This window comes from Chrysemys picta, chromosome 8, assembly GCF_011386835.1.
Source record: "Chrysemys picta bellii isolate R12L10 chromosome 8, ASM1138683v2, whole genome shotgun sequence".
Lineage (NCBI taxonomy): Eukaryota > Metazoa > Chordata > Testudines > Emydidae > Chrysemys > Chrysemys picta.
In genome coordinates, this window is record NC_088798.1 from 110359436 (window position 1) to 110376048 (window position 16613).

The 16613-nt window shown below is 50.2% G+C and overlaps 1 protein-coding gene across 1 annotated transcript; it reads right to left on the reverse strand.

Moving 5' to 3' along the window:
* Window positions 1-374: 374 nt before the first annotated feature.
* LOC135973214 (bromodomain-containing protein 8-like) lies at window positions 375-16248 on the reverse strand. Its single transcript, XM_065555241.1, has 6 exons — window positions 15968-16248; window positions 15030-15512; window positions 13028-13185; window positions 9533-9619; window positions 8824-8892; window positions 375-1595 (listed from the first exon to the last, which is right to left on the reverse strand). The coding sequence occupies exons 1-6, from the start codon at window positions 16130-16132 to the stop codon at window positions 1361-1363; spliced, it is 1197 nt and encodes a 398-aa protein (XP_065411313.1). The 5' UTR covers window positions 16133-16248; the 3' UTR covers window positions 375-1360.
* Between the last annotated feature and the right edge of the window lie 365 nt (window positions 16249-16613).

Genomic DNA, 16613 nt, shown 5'->3' on the forward strand with positions numbered 1-16613 from the left:
GGGGGGCAGGGAGGGGCCCCAGGCGGGCCCGGTGGTTGTGGGGGGCAGGGAGGGGCCCCAGGCTGAGAGGGAATCTAGACCGGGACCAGATTCCCTAACTCCTGGACACAGACGAGGCTTTTCACCAGAATTCAGGCATCAAGTCTGGACTCCAGCTTGTCACCCCAGCCCCGTCTCTCTGGCTCCTCAGCCCCTGCAGGGAGGACAGACTAAGGCCGGGAACAAGCCCTGAGGCGATGCAAAGCTGATCCCCCTTCCCGGGACGTTTCATGGCAGTAGCTGGCTGGGATAGGACCTCAGGACTGAGCCTGGGGGGCGGGTTCCAGAAACTTCCCCCTGTAGCAGTTAAGGAGTTCTTTCTGGGGACAACTGTGTGAGATTACCACAACTTCACACACGAGATTTATTAAAAGCAGAGAACATGGAAATGAAAGCAGAGAAAAGGGTGGCTTTGCCCTGTTTACAAGCTGACCTAGAGTCCAAGTCAAAAATGCAGTTAAAAGCAAGCATACATATCCGTGATGGAAGGGTACAAACATTTACAGAGCTGTTGTAACGATCCCCAAACCAAACATTACAAACCCAGGAAATTCAAGTTTAGATTACACTTAACACATTTGGATTTAAGGGCTGGAAATGTACCATTAAACAGCCTTAACTCTGCCCTGTGGTGACATCGTGCAATAGCCATATGATTATGATTAAGGCAGTTTAGTGTGTGAGACCTCAGATTAAACAGATTGTTAAAGGCCTTGTAGCTGTTTCCCCTCATGTCCTCATTACAGGGATTACATTGTAGAAACAAAGAACTGTAACAGACACCTTTCAAAGGCTTAAATGACCTTACTCAGAGCCTGCATTTCACAAACAGTCTGCACAGCTCTACCTCAGCCAATTTCAGTATTATCCTTTCAACTATGCAGACGGACATCTTCAATACACCCTCCTTTTCTCCACCGTGCTAAACGATGAATTAGGGACAGAGGTACAGACCCCATCACAGGTCTTAAAGGGACCAAGGGCTATACAGCTCCTTTCTTTGGGGACAGCATGTTTCTTTACTGCCCTGGGAACATCACCACCACCCCAGCCAAGGAAAGGGGCATCCAGCTCAGGGTGTGTGTGCCCGGCCCCACCCCAAGCCAAGGAAGGGGATGTCCTTTCCAGGGCAGAGGAGGCCCCAGGAATCTAGAAATTGCATTTAGTTTTTTTAATCCAGTTCCTGGCACCAAGGCGCAATAGCTGCCATTCTCATGGAATGTGAGAAATGGTTGCTAGTGCAGGGCAGGGGAACAGGGTTTGGAACAGAGCTGGGGGAGGATATTACCCCCCAAAACAGGCCCCTCATCTGACCATCTCTCTACCTCCTCCCAAAGCCCAGCCTCTCCTCTGAGCACAGGAGGGCCTCACCCAGCAGCTGAAGCTGCTCCAGGACGTCTCGCTGCATCTCCACAGCCATGCGGTGCACGTGATGGTCAGAGCTGTTATACATCACTGCATTCTGGAACATCAGCATGAGGTCGCGCTGGAATTGGGCCGTGGTCCAGATCTGGCCCTTGGACAGGCGCCTCTTTATGTTGGTTAAATCCATGGGTCTGGAAGGAGGCATGAAACTCAACTGTACATACCTAAGGACTCCCCTAACCTTGTCTGGATGGGGGTGGGCACTCTCTCCCTGAGATGGAGGTCTCCCTGCAACCCCAAACACTGGAATTCTTGGGCCCAATTCTCAAGAGGAAAATGTCAAGAGCTTAAGAAAGCTGGAAAGAAACTGTGGATTGGGGTGATACGTATCACATGGCTAATTAACTTGCCAAGCCACTAGCAATTATTTCTGAAAAAACAAATGTGACACTGAGCAGAAAAGGAAAGAGGCGTGATCCTGGTAATTAGTACCTGTCAAATCAACCCCAATTCCCTTGTGATTAAAAATGGCACATGTTAAGAAAAATATCTATAAAGAACAAGAATCTAATGATGCCAGGGGAAAAAGCCGTGGTGGTGAGGGGGCATGTTATAAGGACTAAATCTTATTTACTTTCTTTTGAAATCATTACCGAATTGATGGGTGAAGCGGGAGGTGGAAGAGGATGACCATGATTAGAAACGCAGGTCAGAAATAGAATAAGCTTCATCTTTAAAAAATGTACTTAATCCATCTGGGGGAAAAAGGATCTGAAACTCAGCTCCTCACTGGCAAGAGGAACCTTGCAAAACGGGAGTGATTGGGAGACTAAGGAGAGGGGAACCGCAAATGAGACAAGTTTACAACACAATATGACGATACAAGAACATCAGTGTGATTCTAGGCGGCATCAGGCTGTAACTGGCCCTCCCCATACAGCCCTGGAGCCTGCACTTGGCGTACTGCTGTCAGTGCTCGGCACACATTACTAGAACTCCAGACAGACTGGAGGGAGCACAGAGAAGAGCAACCATACACTGAGGCAAAACAAGTCATGGACAAAAGGCTAGATTCACAAAGCGACTTTGGGTGCCTAAGTCCAACACCTAGGCACCACTGAGTGTCACAACAGAAGAGGTCACTCACTCCGTGCAGTAATTGTTGTTCTTTGAGATGTGTCCCCCTATGGGTGCACCTCTTCAGGCGTGCAGGAGCCTCGCAAACCCTTGATCAGAGCTTTTCCATTAGCAGTGTATGGTCGGCCCACGCATGCACTCTGTACAACCTTGTGCTGCACACCGAGGGACTATAGGGCTGCACGGGTGAACTGCCCCCAGTTCCTTCTCTATCCAACTGGCCAAAAAAGAGAAGAAGGAGGGTGTGTAGTGGAGCACCCATAGGGGGACACATCTCAAAGAACTACCGTTACTGTACAGGGTGAGTAACCTCTTCTTCTCCTCTGAGCAGTGTCCCTATGGGTGCCCCACTTCAGGTGCTTCCTGAGCAGTACCCCACAGGGAAGAGGGAGCTTCAGAATTGAGTCCAAGGCTGAAGCAGTACAGGAGAACCAAGTGCCACATCAGCGCTGACGCTGTGGACCAAGTGTTTAGACACACTATACACTGAAGCCCAGTAGCAGCTCTGCATATCTCAGAGTGTTTTTGAGCAAAGCTATGGAAGTTACCTGTGATTGGGCAGGTAGGAGGCAGAGCACCACTTGCATTGTAGCAAGCAACCACACACCCAGAGCGCCATCTCAACAGTCTCTGAGTAAAGATGATGAAACACTTGGTCTTTCTGTGCTGGAGTCAGTCTAGGTGATTTCCAAAATAGCTTGATCCTCTCTAGATAAAAGGCCAGTGCCCGTCTGGTATCTTAAGTACGAACAGAGGTTTCATGCTGAGATTTACGTCGTTTGGGGAAAACACTGGTAGACGAATCCCTTAGTTAAGACGAAATCCAACAACACTTTAGGTACAAATGTAGGGTGCAGCCATAAACGGATCCAGACTTGAATACGCTGTGAGGAATTTGAGAGTCCGGCTCCCATTTGTAAGTCCTGGGAGAAGTGCCAGCTGATCATATTGGCTGTGACATTCTGGATTCCAGGAAGGTCAACGATTGAGATATGAAGAAGTTACTCACCTTGTGCAGCAGCGATGGTTCTTCAAGATGTGTGTTCCCATGTGAGTAACTTCCTCTTCTTCAAGTAGTGTCCCTATGGATGCTCCACTGTAGGTGGCTCCCGAGCAGTATCCCGCACTGGAGGCTGGGGCTTCGGAGTTGAGTTTGTTATAGCTAATAGCACTAGTGGCCGTATCTGGCGTCTGACGGCAGCAGAGTCCCCCAGGATGGCATAGTGTTCTGCAAAGGAATGTGCAGATGTCCAGGTAGCTGCTCTGCAGATTTCGGATATAGGGATACTCGTGGAGAAGGCAACGGACGAGGAAACCAGTCTCGTAGCTTGTGTGTGGACTGTGGATGGAGGTGCTAAATTATTAATCTGATAACAGAGTTTGATACAGTTCAAGACCCACTTGGAGAGACTTTGAGCTGAAATTGATGTGCCTTTAGACCTGTCCATGATAGAGAGGAAGAGTCTCAGAGATTTTATAAAAGTTTTTGTCCTGTCCAAATAGAAGTCCAAGGCTCTCTTTACGTCAAGTGTATGGAGGATGGCTTCCCTGTTATCCTGATGAAGTTTGGGATAAATGATTGGAATGTGAATGAGCTGGTTTATGTGAAATGCTCAAGTCATTTTGGGGGGGAACTTCAGATGTGGTCTGAGGGTGACTTTGTCAGGGAAGAATACTATGAAGGGGGGGATGTGCCCTCAGAGCCACTATCTCCCCAATCCTTCTTGCTGAGGTGATGGCAATCAGGAACACCATCTTCATGAAAAGGTGAGTCAGAGAACAAGTGGCCATGGATTCAAAGGGTGGTATAGTCCTTTTAAAAGTAGACTGAGATCCCATTGTTAGGTAGGAAGCCTGGGTTGGGGAAAGAGATTCGCTAGCCCTTTGAGAAACCTCTTTGTCGTCAGGTGGGAGAAAATTGAGTACCCTGCTACTTGCAGGTGGAAGGTCGCAACTGCTGCTAAGTGTACTTTCAGGGAGCGAATAGAGTCCCGATTTCTTGAGATGCAGCAAATAGTCTAGGATTACAGGTAGAGTGGCTGTATCCAGAGTGACTCCTATGGGCTGGCACCAAATTCGAAATCTCATCCACTTTTGTAGGTAAGTATGCTGGGTAGCCATTTTCCTGCTGTGTAATAACACTTCCTGTACCTCTTCAGTGCAATATGCTTCTATATGCTGGAACCATGAAGGAGCCAGGCTTAGTGGTTGAAGGGCTGCCTCCATTAGGAGAAGCTTAAGTCTCACTTCTCTAGCCTTTCTTGATCTGAGCTTCAGTGGTTGGCATATGCCACACTTATGTGGTTCTCTCCCAGACAGTAGATGCACTGAGAGTGTCCGTCAGTCACTGGGATAGATTCCTTGCAACTGAGACACTTCTTAAAGCCTGGTGAACCAGGCATACCCTGTCCAGGGGGGTCCCCGGACAGCGAGTAGGGGAGTTGAAGAAAAGAAGTCTAAAATAAATTTTTGTGTTTTTTTGTAATCAAAGATAAAGGAATAAAGAAAAGAAAGGGAAGCTCCAAAAAGGTAGCTAAAATTAACAACTCTGAAGACATTAACGATCTGCTAACAGACAGCTAAAGCTCTAACAACGAGGAGTCCTTGTGGCACCTTAGAGACTAACAAATTTATCTGAGCATAAGCTTTCGTGGCCTAGAGCCCATTTCATCATATGCATGAAGTGAAAAATACAGGAGCAGGTTTAAATACATGAAAGTGTTGGTGTCACTAGGCATTACCCTAGGTAACTCGGGGGGGTGGAAGACCACGAGAGTTGATGAAGCCCCCCCCACTCTAGGCCAAAGTGAACCAAAGCCCCTCCATGTTAAACTTTATTAACCTCACAGGCCAGCAGCTGGAAAACGGTAGTAATAAGGGAAACCTACATGCTTCTAGCTGAAGAACAAAATAACTTGCAGAAGGGAACATTGCGAACAAGCTACACAGCCAAGGTTGTTTAATGTAACTGCTACAGAGGGAGGAAGGGGGGGAGAGGAAGAAAAGAATAAAACGGGAAAAACTGCTTGTATCAGGGCGCTTGATTTGAAACATGCTGGTCTCCTAGTGCCTATTCAGAGCTCTTGAATAAACTTTGTCTGCTTCTCCACCCTGGTGTGTTCATTGGCGTGAAGCACACCGGGCAACGAACCCCCCTGTTGTCCCCCTCGGGCCCTCTGTGCTGGCAACAAAAGGATGGGGGTTGCTTTATCAAGTGTGAGGTCAGTCTAACGAGATAAATCAATTAACAGCAGGATACCAAGGGAGGAAAAATAACTTTTGAAGTGATAAGAGAGTGGCCCATTACAGACAGTTGACAAGAAGGTGTGACTAACAATAGGGAGAAATTAGTAATGGGGAAATTAAGTTTAGGTTTTGTAATGACCCAACCACTCCCAGTCTTTATTCAGGCCTAATCTGATGGTATCCAGTTTGCAAATTAATTCCAGTTCTGCAGTTTCACATTGGAGTCTGTTTTTCAATGTTTGTTGTTGAAGAATTGCCACTTTTAGGTCTGTTATTGAGTGACCAGAGAGATTGAAGTGTTCTCCTACTGTTTTTTTAATGTTATGATTCCTGATGTCAGATTTGTGTCCATTTATTCTTTTACGTAGGGACTGTCCGGTTTGGCCAATGTACATGGCAGAGGGGCATTGCTGGCACATGATGGCATATATCACATTGGTAGATGTGCCGGTGAACGAGCCCCGGATGTTGTGGCTGATGGTCCTATGATGGTGTCCCTTGAATAGATATGTGGACAGAGTTGGCAACGGGCTTTGTGCAGGGTTTGGTTCCAGGGTTGGTGTTTTTGTTGTGTGGTGTGTAGTTGCTGGTGAGTATTTGCTTCAGGTTGGGGGGCTGTCTGTAGGCGAGGACTGGCCTGTCTCCCAAGGTCTGTGAGTGTGAGGGATCGTCTTTCAGGATAGGTTGTAGATCCTTGATGATGTCCTGGAGAGGTTTCAGTTGGGGGCTGTAGGTGACGGCTAGTGGCATTCTGTTACTTTCTTTGTTGGGCCTGTCTTGTAGTAGGTGACTTCTCAGTACCCTTCTGGCTCTGTCAATCTGTTTCTTCACTTCACCAGGTGGGTACTGCAGTTTTAAAAATGCTTGATAGAGATTCTGTATGTGTTTGTCTCTGTCTGAGGGATCGGAGCAAATGCGGTTGTATCTTAGAGCTTGTCTGTAGACAATGGATCGTGTGATGTGGTCTGGATGAAAGCTGGAGGCATGTAGGTAAGTATAGCGGTCAGTAGGTTTCCAGTATAGGGTGGTGTTTATGTGACCATCGCTTATTAGCATTGTAGTGTCTAGGAAGTGGACCTCTTGTGTGGACTGGTCCAGACTGAGGTTGATGGTAGGGTGGAAATCGTTGAAATCTTGGTGGAATTCCTCAAGGGCCCCCTTCCCCAAATGTGAAATAGTTGTGGGTGAGGACAAAGTCACAAAGTTCAGCCACCAGGTTTGCCATGACAATATCGGGGATACTGTTCCTGACGGCTTGTAGTCTATCTTTGTGTGGAATGTTGGTGTAGGGGGCTTCTACATCCATAGTGGCCAGGATGGTGTTTTCTGGAAGATCACCAAAGGATTGTAGTTTCCTCAGGAAGTCAGTGGTGTCTCAAAGATAGCTGGGAGTGCTGGTAACGTAGGGCATGAGGAGAAAGTCCACATAGCCAGATAATCCTGCTGTCAGGGTGCCAATAGATGAGATGATGGGGCATCCAGGATTCCCAGGTTTATGGATTTTGGGTAGCAGGAGAGTCAGAGGGTAATGGCCTATAGAATGTGGTGCCAGAGAGTTGTCTAGCAGCCTCTTGTTCGTATTCCGACCTATTCATGATGACAAGAGCACCTCCTTTGTCAGCCTTTTTTATTATGATGTCAGAGTTGTTTCTGAGGCTGTGGATGGAGTTGTGTTCTGCACAACAGACTGGACTTCTACATAGAGTGCGTCCGTCGACGTGCACAAGCTGAAATTGTGGAAAAGCACGTCGTGCACGTCGATGGAAACACTCTATGTAGACGTTCAGTCTGTTGTGGAAAAGCAGCATCACTTGCCCATAACTTTAGCCATTACCCTCTGACCCCACTGAGGATTACCAAAAGAAACTACACCATCTGCTCAAAAAACTCCCTAAAGAAGCACAGGAACAAATCTGCACTGACACAGCCCTAGAGCCCCGAACAGGGGTATTCTACCTGCTACCCAAAATCCATCAAGGGCTCGAGAGGCACATGCGCGCCTGAAGTGGAGCACTCATTAGGACACTACTCAAAGAACCACTGCTCTGCTGCTGACTAACCCGGTAGGCACCTAAGTTTCTGCTGGTGGGGATGTAGATCCTGACACTACCAAGCTCCTTGGCCCTCTAGCACACACCTAAGCCCCAGCAGGATTCTCCAGCAAGGCACTCCCCTACCTATCTCAATGTGGTAGGTGTGCTTTGAATATGCCTACCCTACACAAAAGGCCGCTGGGGTAAGATTTTTTTGGGCACGTTGGCTGGTACAGGTATCCCAAGAGCTCAGAGGTTAGGCCCTCACCTGGAATGTGGGAGAGGTAGGTTCAAATCCGTGTGCCAAGAAATTAGCCATACAAATTAGAACATTGCAAGCAGGAGAGATTGGGAGACCCACCCCCAAACAGTGAGTAGCCCAGCAGTTAGGGTGCTCCCCTGGGATGTGGGAGATCCAGGCTTGAATCCCCATGCTGCCTGATTTGGAGCTGTGACTTGAATCCTGGACCCTATAGTGCAGGTGAGAGCTATCACTACTGGCCTGTTGGCTACAAGGGGTGTGTGTGTTTCCCTTTATCTTCCCCCACCTGCCACCTTGCCTGCTGGTTCCGGGAGGCCACAGCGGGGGATGGGGCTAAGAACATGATAACAGCTTCAAAGTATTTGAAGGGTGTAAACCCGCAGGAGGAAGTGGGAGTATTTTAGGTGGGCCAAAGGTGCGACATTTCAAAAAGGAACATGGATGCTGAAAGGCAAAATGGAGGCTGTACATAAGAAAAAGTTTCTGGAGAGTGAGGCCTATTCAGGGAGAGTCTCCTTGGGAGAGCTGGGGCAGGATGGGAGTCCCACCGCTTTGGACTAAGCCTTGGAGAAGACACTGTAGGGAACCTTCCCACCCTGGTCTCTGATGGGAGGCAGATATCATGGTGACGAGCATGGGATAGATGACACAAAGTTGCCCCATAGCTTTTTCCTCTCTACATGCTGGGGCTCTCGGAAGGTGGAGGAAGCAGATGAAAATGCTTTAGAGCAGCCTTCCTACCTTCTCACCACATCCTTGTACCCAGGAGCCTGCTTGTCTGACACTGGCTTCAGGAATGGGCCACAGTACCTAGAGGGACAAGCCCAAAGAGACAGGAGAGAATCAGGTTTGTCCTCCACTGTTCACGTGACTCTTGAAGAGGGGGCAGCAGGCCCACTATTCCTCTTCCCTGGCACCCATGAAGGCTGATGTGGGGCCAGTGACTAGCAATCCCCAAGGGAAATACGGGAAGGATGGCAGGAAACCTCGGAGTCCACTGTTGGTGGTCACTAAGGTAGGAATCTGAACTCATTCATTCCTGCTACAGAGACTGGTGTGGGTGAACCCAGCGAGAAATGACCCATTTTACTCTTGCCCTCATGGAAGGGCCCTGGGGCTAGAGTTAGGGACAGTGTGGACAGGGGCCATGCAAGTTTCACTCCCAGCTCTGCTGCTGCTGCCCCTCAATCCCAATCTGCAGCCCCTCTGCTATTCTAGCCCTGGACTTCTCTCCCACTTCCCCCAGCTCTGCCACTGCCCTCAGCCCCCAGCCCCCTGACACTTCAGTCCTGCTTCCCACACCTCAGCTCTGGTGGTTCCCCTCAGTTCACAGATTCAAAAAGTCCAAGGCCAGAAGGGACCATTGTGACCTTCTAGTCTGACCCCCTGTATAACACAGCCCAGAGAACTTCCCCCAGATAATTACGAGCTGTCCCCCAGAGATACACACCTGTGGCTGGCTATCATCTTCCAGATGGACAGCAGTGTCTTTTTGAAAAGCAAATGTCGCAGTGGGTTAGCACAGCTGAGTGGCACCCTGCACAGAGGAGAGGTTATCAACTCATCATGCCAGATAAGGAGCAGGGGGATGGATGTACTGCCACTGCTGGCCTCCAGGACACTCAGGAGGAGGGAAGGTTACTGCTCTTTAGCTTGTGGTCTAAACAAAACACCTTCCAGGTAGCTACAGGGCAAGTCTCCCCATCACGGATCTATGGGGAAGTATTTCCCAAGCCACTTTGTTTGGGTCCCTCCAGAGACTCTCATTTTGGGGTTCAGCTCAGTCGCAACAGCTGCCATTGGACCCACAACTCTCAGGCTAGAACAGGTCTTTGGTAATGGCTCAGTGATGGCAGAGCCACCAAAGCACCATGTGATGCCATGTGTAGAGTTTACTAAAGGCACAAAACCTGGGGAGAAGTCACTGAGCTCCTGCTGGAGCCGTGGGACCAGGTCTCTCTCTCGGTCTGGTGGTGGAAGGTCTCTTTTGCTCAGATCCACAAAGGGACTTTCGGCACTGCTGTGATCCACACAACTCCTGCTCAGCTGCTATCTAACCCTCTAGGCGCCTAAACTCACCAGGTTGTAAAAGTTCCCTCAGGACTGAAGTTTCTGCCTCTGGGGATGAGCTCTGCTGCCTCAGGCAGGTGTCTGGAGGCCCATCTCATGTTTAAGCCTCAATGAAATCCTCAAATGGATGGAAACAGGCACTCCTCTGTTTAGCTTGCCTGCAGGGCCCAGGCTGGCAGGCATGCTCAGAGCATGGCTGCCCTGCACATCATGGCCAGGAGGGAGAGGGTAATAGCCTCTCTTATGGCCTTTAGCTTAGTGGCTAAGGTACGCACCTTGGAGGTGGGAGACCCAGTTTCAGTGCCCCTTTCTACTTGGTGAAGCAAAGGGCTTTGCTTTCAGGTAAAGCCCCTCACCACTGGCCTGTCGAAGAGCCCAAGGTAGGAGTCTCTCAATCTCTCTGTTGAGGCCATTACACTTTTTATTAATGAATTCAATATGAATGAAGTCAGAGCACAAGTGAGCATGACTCTGTAGTCCAGGGGTAAGGGCCCCTATCTGATGAGGGAATCCCTCTTCACTCTTTAGAGTGGGGACAGAACAGGGGTTTCCCACATCCCAGGGAGTACCCTGAGATTAGAGGTTTTGTTGGATCTGCTCTAGGAAGTATTTTAGGAAGTTCTCTCGTTAATTTGTCATGGCGCTATGCAGCAGGTCAGACTAGATTATCACAGTGGGGCCTTGTGGCCTTGGAATCTCTGACCCTATAAGGAAGGTCTAAGCCACTGACTCCAGGAGAGGGCTCCTGGCTGTGGATCGCAAGCAGAGACAAGTGCCTCCCAACACCCTGGATTTAGGAACTGAATGCTGTGAGAGGGGCGGGGCTTAGGATACTTCCCCCTCCTCAGCCTCTCCCATTGGCCAGTTTAGGTGGTGCCTGCATAGTGTGCTGATGTTCTGTGGATCCGGTAGCGGGGTAATCACCCGCTCCTGCCCGGGAGGGGTTAAAAGTAGCCCTGGGGAGGGCTGTGGCAGGGAAAACAGCTAATAGGCTGATTAGGGAAGCAGCTGGGCCACGCCCCAATCAGACCTCAGCTGGCCCTATATAAGAGGCTGGGAGCCAGGAGCTCAAGAGTCTCTCTCTAGCTGTAGAGGAAGATGGACCTGAGCAGAGTACCAAAGTGGAGCAGGGCTGGGGACAAGCTGAGGAGCTGGGGAGGCTCCAGCCTGGGGGTTGCAGAGGGCAGCCCAGGGGTAGGCAAAGGCAGCAGGTCCAAATCCAACCTTGCCAGTGATGAGTAGGCTGATACTGCAGTCTGCCCCAGGGGGCCCGGGCTAGACAATGACTGGCAGTAGCCTTATACTGAGGCGAGGTGGGGATAAGGGGTGGGGGTTCCCCTGGGAGGGGAGACCCTGAGACAAAGGGGTTACTGCCAAGGGGCAGCACCCCAGATAACAGGGCACCGGGTCTGGGAGGGACACGGGGGCCAAGTGGCAGCAGGACACCAGCCTGCAGAGGGCGCTCCGGAGGCTGGACGCGCTAATTCCCAGAGACAACCAGCAGGAGGCGCCACAGGGGTGAGTCCCGCATCGCTACAATCCCATTCTTAGGCTCCTCATTGTATAGGGACCCTCGGCACCCAATCCAGGCTTTGTGGGTTCCAATGTTATTCTAGGCACCTAAACATTAGTTGTTGCAATGTCTAAGTCCCTTTGTGGATCTAGGCCTTGTCCCTGCTGCAGCCCTCCAGTTCCCATGTTCCATCCCACGGCCTACATCATACCTAGCCTCCTGCTCCCCAAGTGCACAGAACTCACGTGGGAGTCTATGAGATGGCGGCCTGTCACATTAAGGGTCTCTGGGTCCTTGTGCTACAAGTGTGGGAATCAGAGTAGCAGCCGTGTTAGTCTGTATCCGCAAAAAGAACAGGAGTACTTGTGGCACCTTAGAGACTAACAAATTTATTAGAGCATAAGCTTTCGTGCATCCGAAGAAGTGGGCTGTAGTCCACGAAAGCTTATGCTCTAATAAATTTGTTAGTCTCTAAGGTGCCACAAGTACTCCTGTTCCTTTTAAGTGTGGGAATGGCTGTGAAATGAATGAAGCAGGACAAGGAGTCCAGTCTTTTGTCTTTCTCTCTGCAGAATGAGACGCTCTAATCAGTGTGAATATCCCCATAAGAGGAGGCAGTGATGGCTCTGACTGGTGGGTGTCCGGTATGCAATGTTAGTAGAGTTAAGACCACTACTAAGTCACAGTGTAGCAAACTGGTGATCAGCCAGGACTTGAGGCACAAGAAGACACAGGGTTATAGGTAGCAATCCTAGAAGGTGAAGTGAGCTGAATCAGGGCAGCTCTGAGGAGAGGCCAGGAAGCTGGGTCCAGGACTGGGCAAGAAGCCACAAACCACACTGGAGCAAAGGGCTTTATTGTGGTGACTTTTGTTCTCGTTCCTGTCCTGGAGGGATAGATTTTATTTTATGTTCTGCTGCATCCTTTTCTTTGGAAAGCCAAACTAGCTTCTCCGGTGTGTAACAGAGTCTCTCTGTCACACACACTCTCCCACCCTCCCCATGGCAGGGCTGGCTTGGCTGCCTCAGCACATCTCCACCTGGAAGTGGGACTGGACTCTTGTGCCTGGCAGAGCATGCCAGGTAACCCCGAAAGAAACACTGGGGTTTCCTGTACATTTGGTTCCCACCCACCCCAATTTCACTTTACCTGCATTAGGACTAGCATCCAAAGGTTAGAAGCTCTATCGCCACCCAGGCAGCCAGGGCCCTCTCCTTCCCTTTCCCTGGGGTTCGCTCACCTTCCCTGAGATGACCCCCTCCATGTACATGCACTCTGTCTTGGGCCCATGGAGACATGCAGGTGGAGCGAAGGGGCCACAGCATCAGCAGCACCTACCAGACCCAGGGCTGCACTACTCACAACTGTGAGGAGGCTGGGCTCATGAGACTGGAGTCCACCAGGGACGCTCTAGAAGGGCTGCAGCTAGCGCTGTCGTAATGTGGGAAGAGATCGTTGTCTTCCTCCAACAAGTGGCTCTCGCCCTGAGCATGGTCTTTAGGCTGCTCCAGAACACCAGCCTGGGAACAAACAGAAAGGAGGAATAATGCCTGCAGGGCTGGGTACCTCAGTGACAGACCAGCGGGAATCCCCCAGTAAGGGGCCAGGCTTGTTGCATGTGCCCTTATTACAGCCAAGCTTCAAGGCAGGGCCTTCATGGTCTCCTGGAAGCTGTTCTAGCGGGTGGGCAGAAAGGGAGCCTCCAACCTGTAGGAGCTGTGCTGAGCTGTGAGTCTCCCCCTGTGCATCTGACACTCACTTTCAGCCTTTCAGACCAGTGAAGCCTGGTGGCCAATATCCCCTCACCACACCTTCCTCGTGTTACCAGAGCTCAGAGAGTGATCACGCCCAGATGGATGTTACCTTCCGCTGGTCAGTCCAGAAACTAGGAGTGGCGTACAGGGGAGGTCCAGGGATAGAAAAGAAGCAGAATGACTGGTTGCTAACAGAGTTTAGCAAGGGAAGGGGCCTGACCAGTAGCAAAAAGAAAATGGCTATGGAGGGAAAACTGTGCCATAGGGTGTTTGTGTGGTCTCTTGACCCAGGTTTGAGCTGGTTCCTGCTCTGGAGGAAAAGGTTGGGGGCTTAGATAACCGCTTCAGTCACCAAGAAAGGCCATGCTGGTACTGAAAGGGAGGCAGCAGACACGTGGTCAACAAGGAAACAGGTACCGGTACCTTGGCAAGGAGGGACAGCAGGCCAAGGGGGCTGTAGCATAACTAGTGATCAAGAAGCTACTAAAAGAGCCCACCAGGAAACAGATCTGATCCTGATTAGTCAGAGAACAGTGAGGTCACTGGCCTGCAGCCAACAACGGAACCCTGAACTTTGCTGACCTGATCGTGCACAGACAGGAAGGCTTCTCAAAATGCATGGGCCCTCTCCTCTACAGAGCCGCTTGCACTCCCAGAGTCAGGGCGGTCACACCTCAGGAAGTTCTGAACACCATAAAAGAATCTAGACTCAAGATGTGTGAATCTGAGCCAAAACTTTCCTGGCTGTTGGAAGAGAGTCATGGGCCACTCCTGACCAAAAGAGCCAATACCAAATTCAGGGAAGGAATCTTTCCTTCCTCTTTCAAACTTGCAATAGTCCAACCAATACTGAAGAATCTCATCCTGGATACATGAGTTCTAGCCAACTACCAGGATCAGGATCCACACCAAACCTTCGGTTCCTGAGCAAGCTCACAGAGAAGCTAACCAAAGGCCAACTACAAGCTCACCTAGGATCACAGGAATCGCCATATTGGATCAAACCCAAGATCCATCTAGCCCACTGTCCATATAGATCAGAGAGAAGTGTTACTTAGGGTGCTAACTAGGAGTGGTGGACTGACTTAGAACAGAGCACCTTGGAAAGTGCCAGAGGGTGAGATTTGAGGCTGTGGAACAGGCTCCCCAGGGAGATGGAGGGCTGCTCCATCAGATGGGACTTTGGAAACTGGACCGAGTCCTAGAGTTACATCGCCAGGACACCCTTGACCTGACTGTACAGGAGAAGCAGGTGGACCCGCAAAGGCATTTTTCATCTCTCGTATCTGACTCTGTGACATGGCAAAGCAGAATTTGGCCACAGATAGCAAGGGCACTGTCCTACCCAGCATTATCATCTTTTATTACGGTAACACCTAGAGGTGTGAAACTGAGATGGTCTGGCCTGAGCCCTGCATGGACACACAGGAGACAAAGAATCGAATACAGAAGACAAAGTAAGGATCATTATCCCCATTTTACAGATGTTGAACTGAGACCCAGAGAGATTCAGTGACTTGTGTGATCTCCGGCAATCTGAAAGGAACCCAGGTCTCTAGAATCCCAGTCCAAAGACTTAATAACAAGAGTAGGTGCTTTCATACATTTACCTTCACACTGCCTGGGAGCGCCTCCTCCAATGCACTCATGTCTGAGGAAGTCTCATCCAGAAGCAGCTTCCTGTTCTTCTCTTCCTCCTCCAGTTCTCCTGCATTCTCCACTGGAAACTGCAGCTCCCTCTGCTCTCTTGAATCCCCTTCCTTCCCTCCTGGGACCTGGGGCTTTCCTGTCTCCTCTCCTAGAATCTGCTGTTCCTCAGCTTCTCCAGCCTCCCAGCCCAGGACATGCAGCTCTCGCGAGACCTGTGGTACCCACTCCTCCCCCACCTCCCTTCCTGGGACGTGCAGTTCCCCAGCCTCTTCTATCAGGAGCTGCAGCTGCTTTTCCTCCTCTCTTGGGACTAGTGGTCCCGCCACTTCTTCCTTGAAGCTTAGGACTTCCCTTTCCTCTTGCTGCCCAGAGCCACAGAAAGCCCAGTGATTCTGTCCAGAGTCTGTGCCACTAATGCAGAGGGGTTCCATGAGGTGGGTCACCTGTAACACAGAGCAATTTATTACCAACTTCAAACTACGAGAGCACGAGTGATTAGGAGGAGGGAGGGATCAGCAGCACGAACCCCATAGGGCTCCTCCATTTCAGCCGCTTTTTCACCTTCAGGGACTTCTAATAAAGCATAGTGTCTAAGTCAAGAGCCTTATTAAAAGAGCATCAGCCCATCGCCTTTTAAATGGTCAGCTCTAAATCAGGATCAGGAGACCCATAGGCAAGACAACCAGCCAGCCACCGTGCCCTCTTTAAATATGGCAAAGACTTGGACTTTCCTTTGAGAATACAATCATTCATCTAACAGGGCTCTAGGGGTCTCTGTTGCTCCACACTAACAGTTATACATGGCAGAGATGCTCAGAGCATCAGTGTTTCCAAGGCATTGTTCTAGAGGGATGGGTCAAGCAGGCTCTTCTCCTGCTACCCACTGCAGCAGCCCTACCTCCAAGAGGAACTGCAGAAGACTGTCTTGTTCACACTGTCCTGCCTCTTCCTGGAGCTCTTCACTGCCATCCTCCCATACCAGAGGTTCCCTGGATTCCAGCCTGCGATCCTCTTCTTCTTGACTGCTTTCCTCTTGTTCCTCCACAGCAGGCTCTTCAGTCATCCTCCAGCTCCCCACCTCCAGCTCCAGGCTGGAGTCCCAGGAGCTGCTGAGAGACAGGCAGCCACTGCTCTTCACAGACTCAATGGGAGACTCTCTATTGGACTCCAACCACAGCCATGCACGACCCATCTGCAAACACACACAAGGGGACAGGTAAAGCCATTAGTTTACAAACGAATCCCAAACTGCACAGACTCCAGCTCATTCTCTTGCGTGCTCAGAAAGCCAAACACTGGAAAAGTCACATTCAGAGCAGAATCTACTCCTGAGCCCAGATGTCTCAGCCTATTTGCTGCTGCAATCAAAGGCCCCCACAGAAACTGCACCACAGAAACTGTAATCTCTGAGTGACTGAACCTAGGTTTTTATACTACACTCCTCTCTGGCATCTCAGCACCCAACCCATGAGGGCACTCATCCTACTGCACTCAGAGAGGACTGGGCAGGAATGCAGCTTGCACCTTTGGCTGCCTTGTACAGA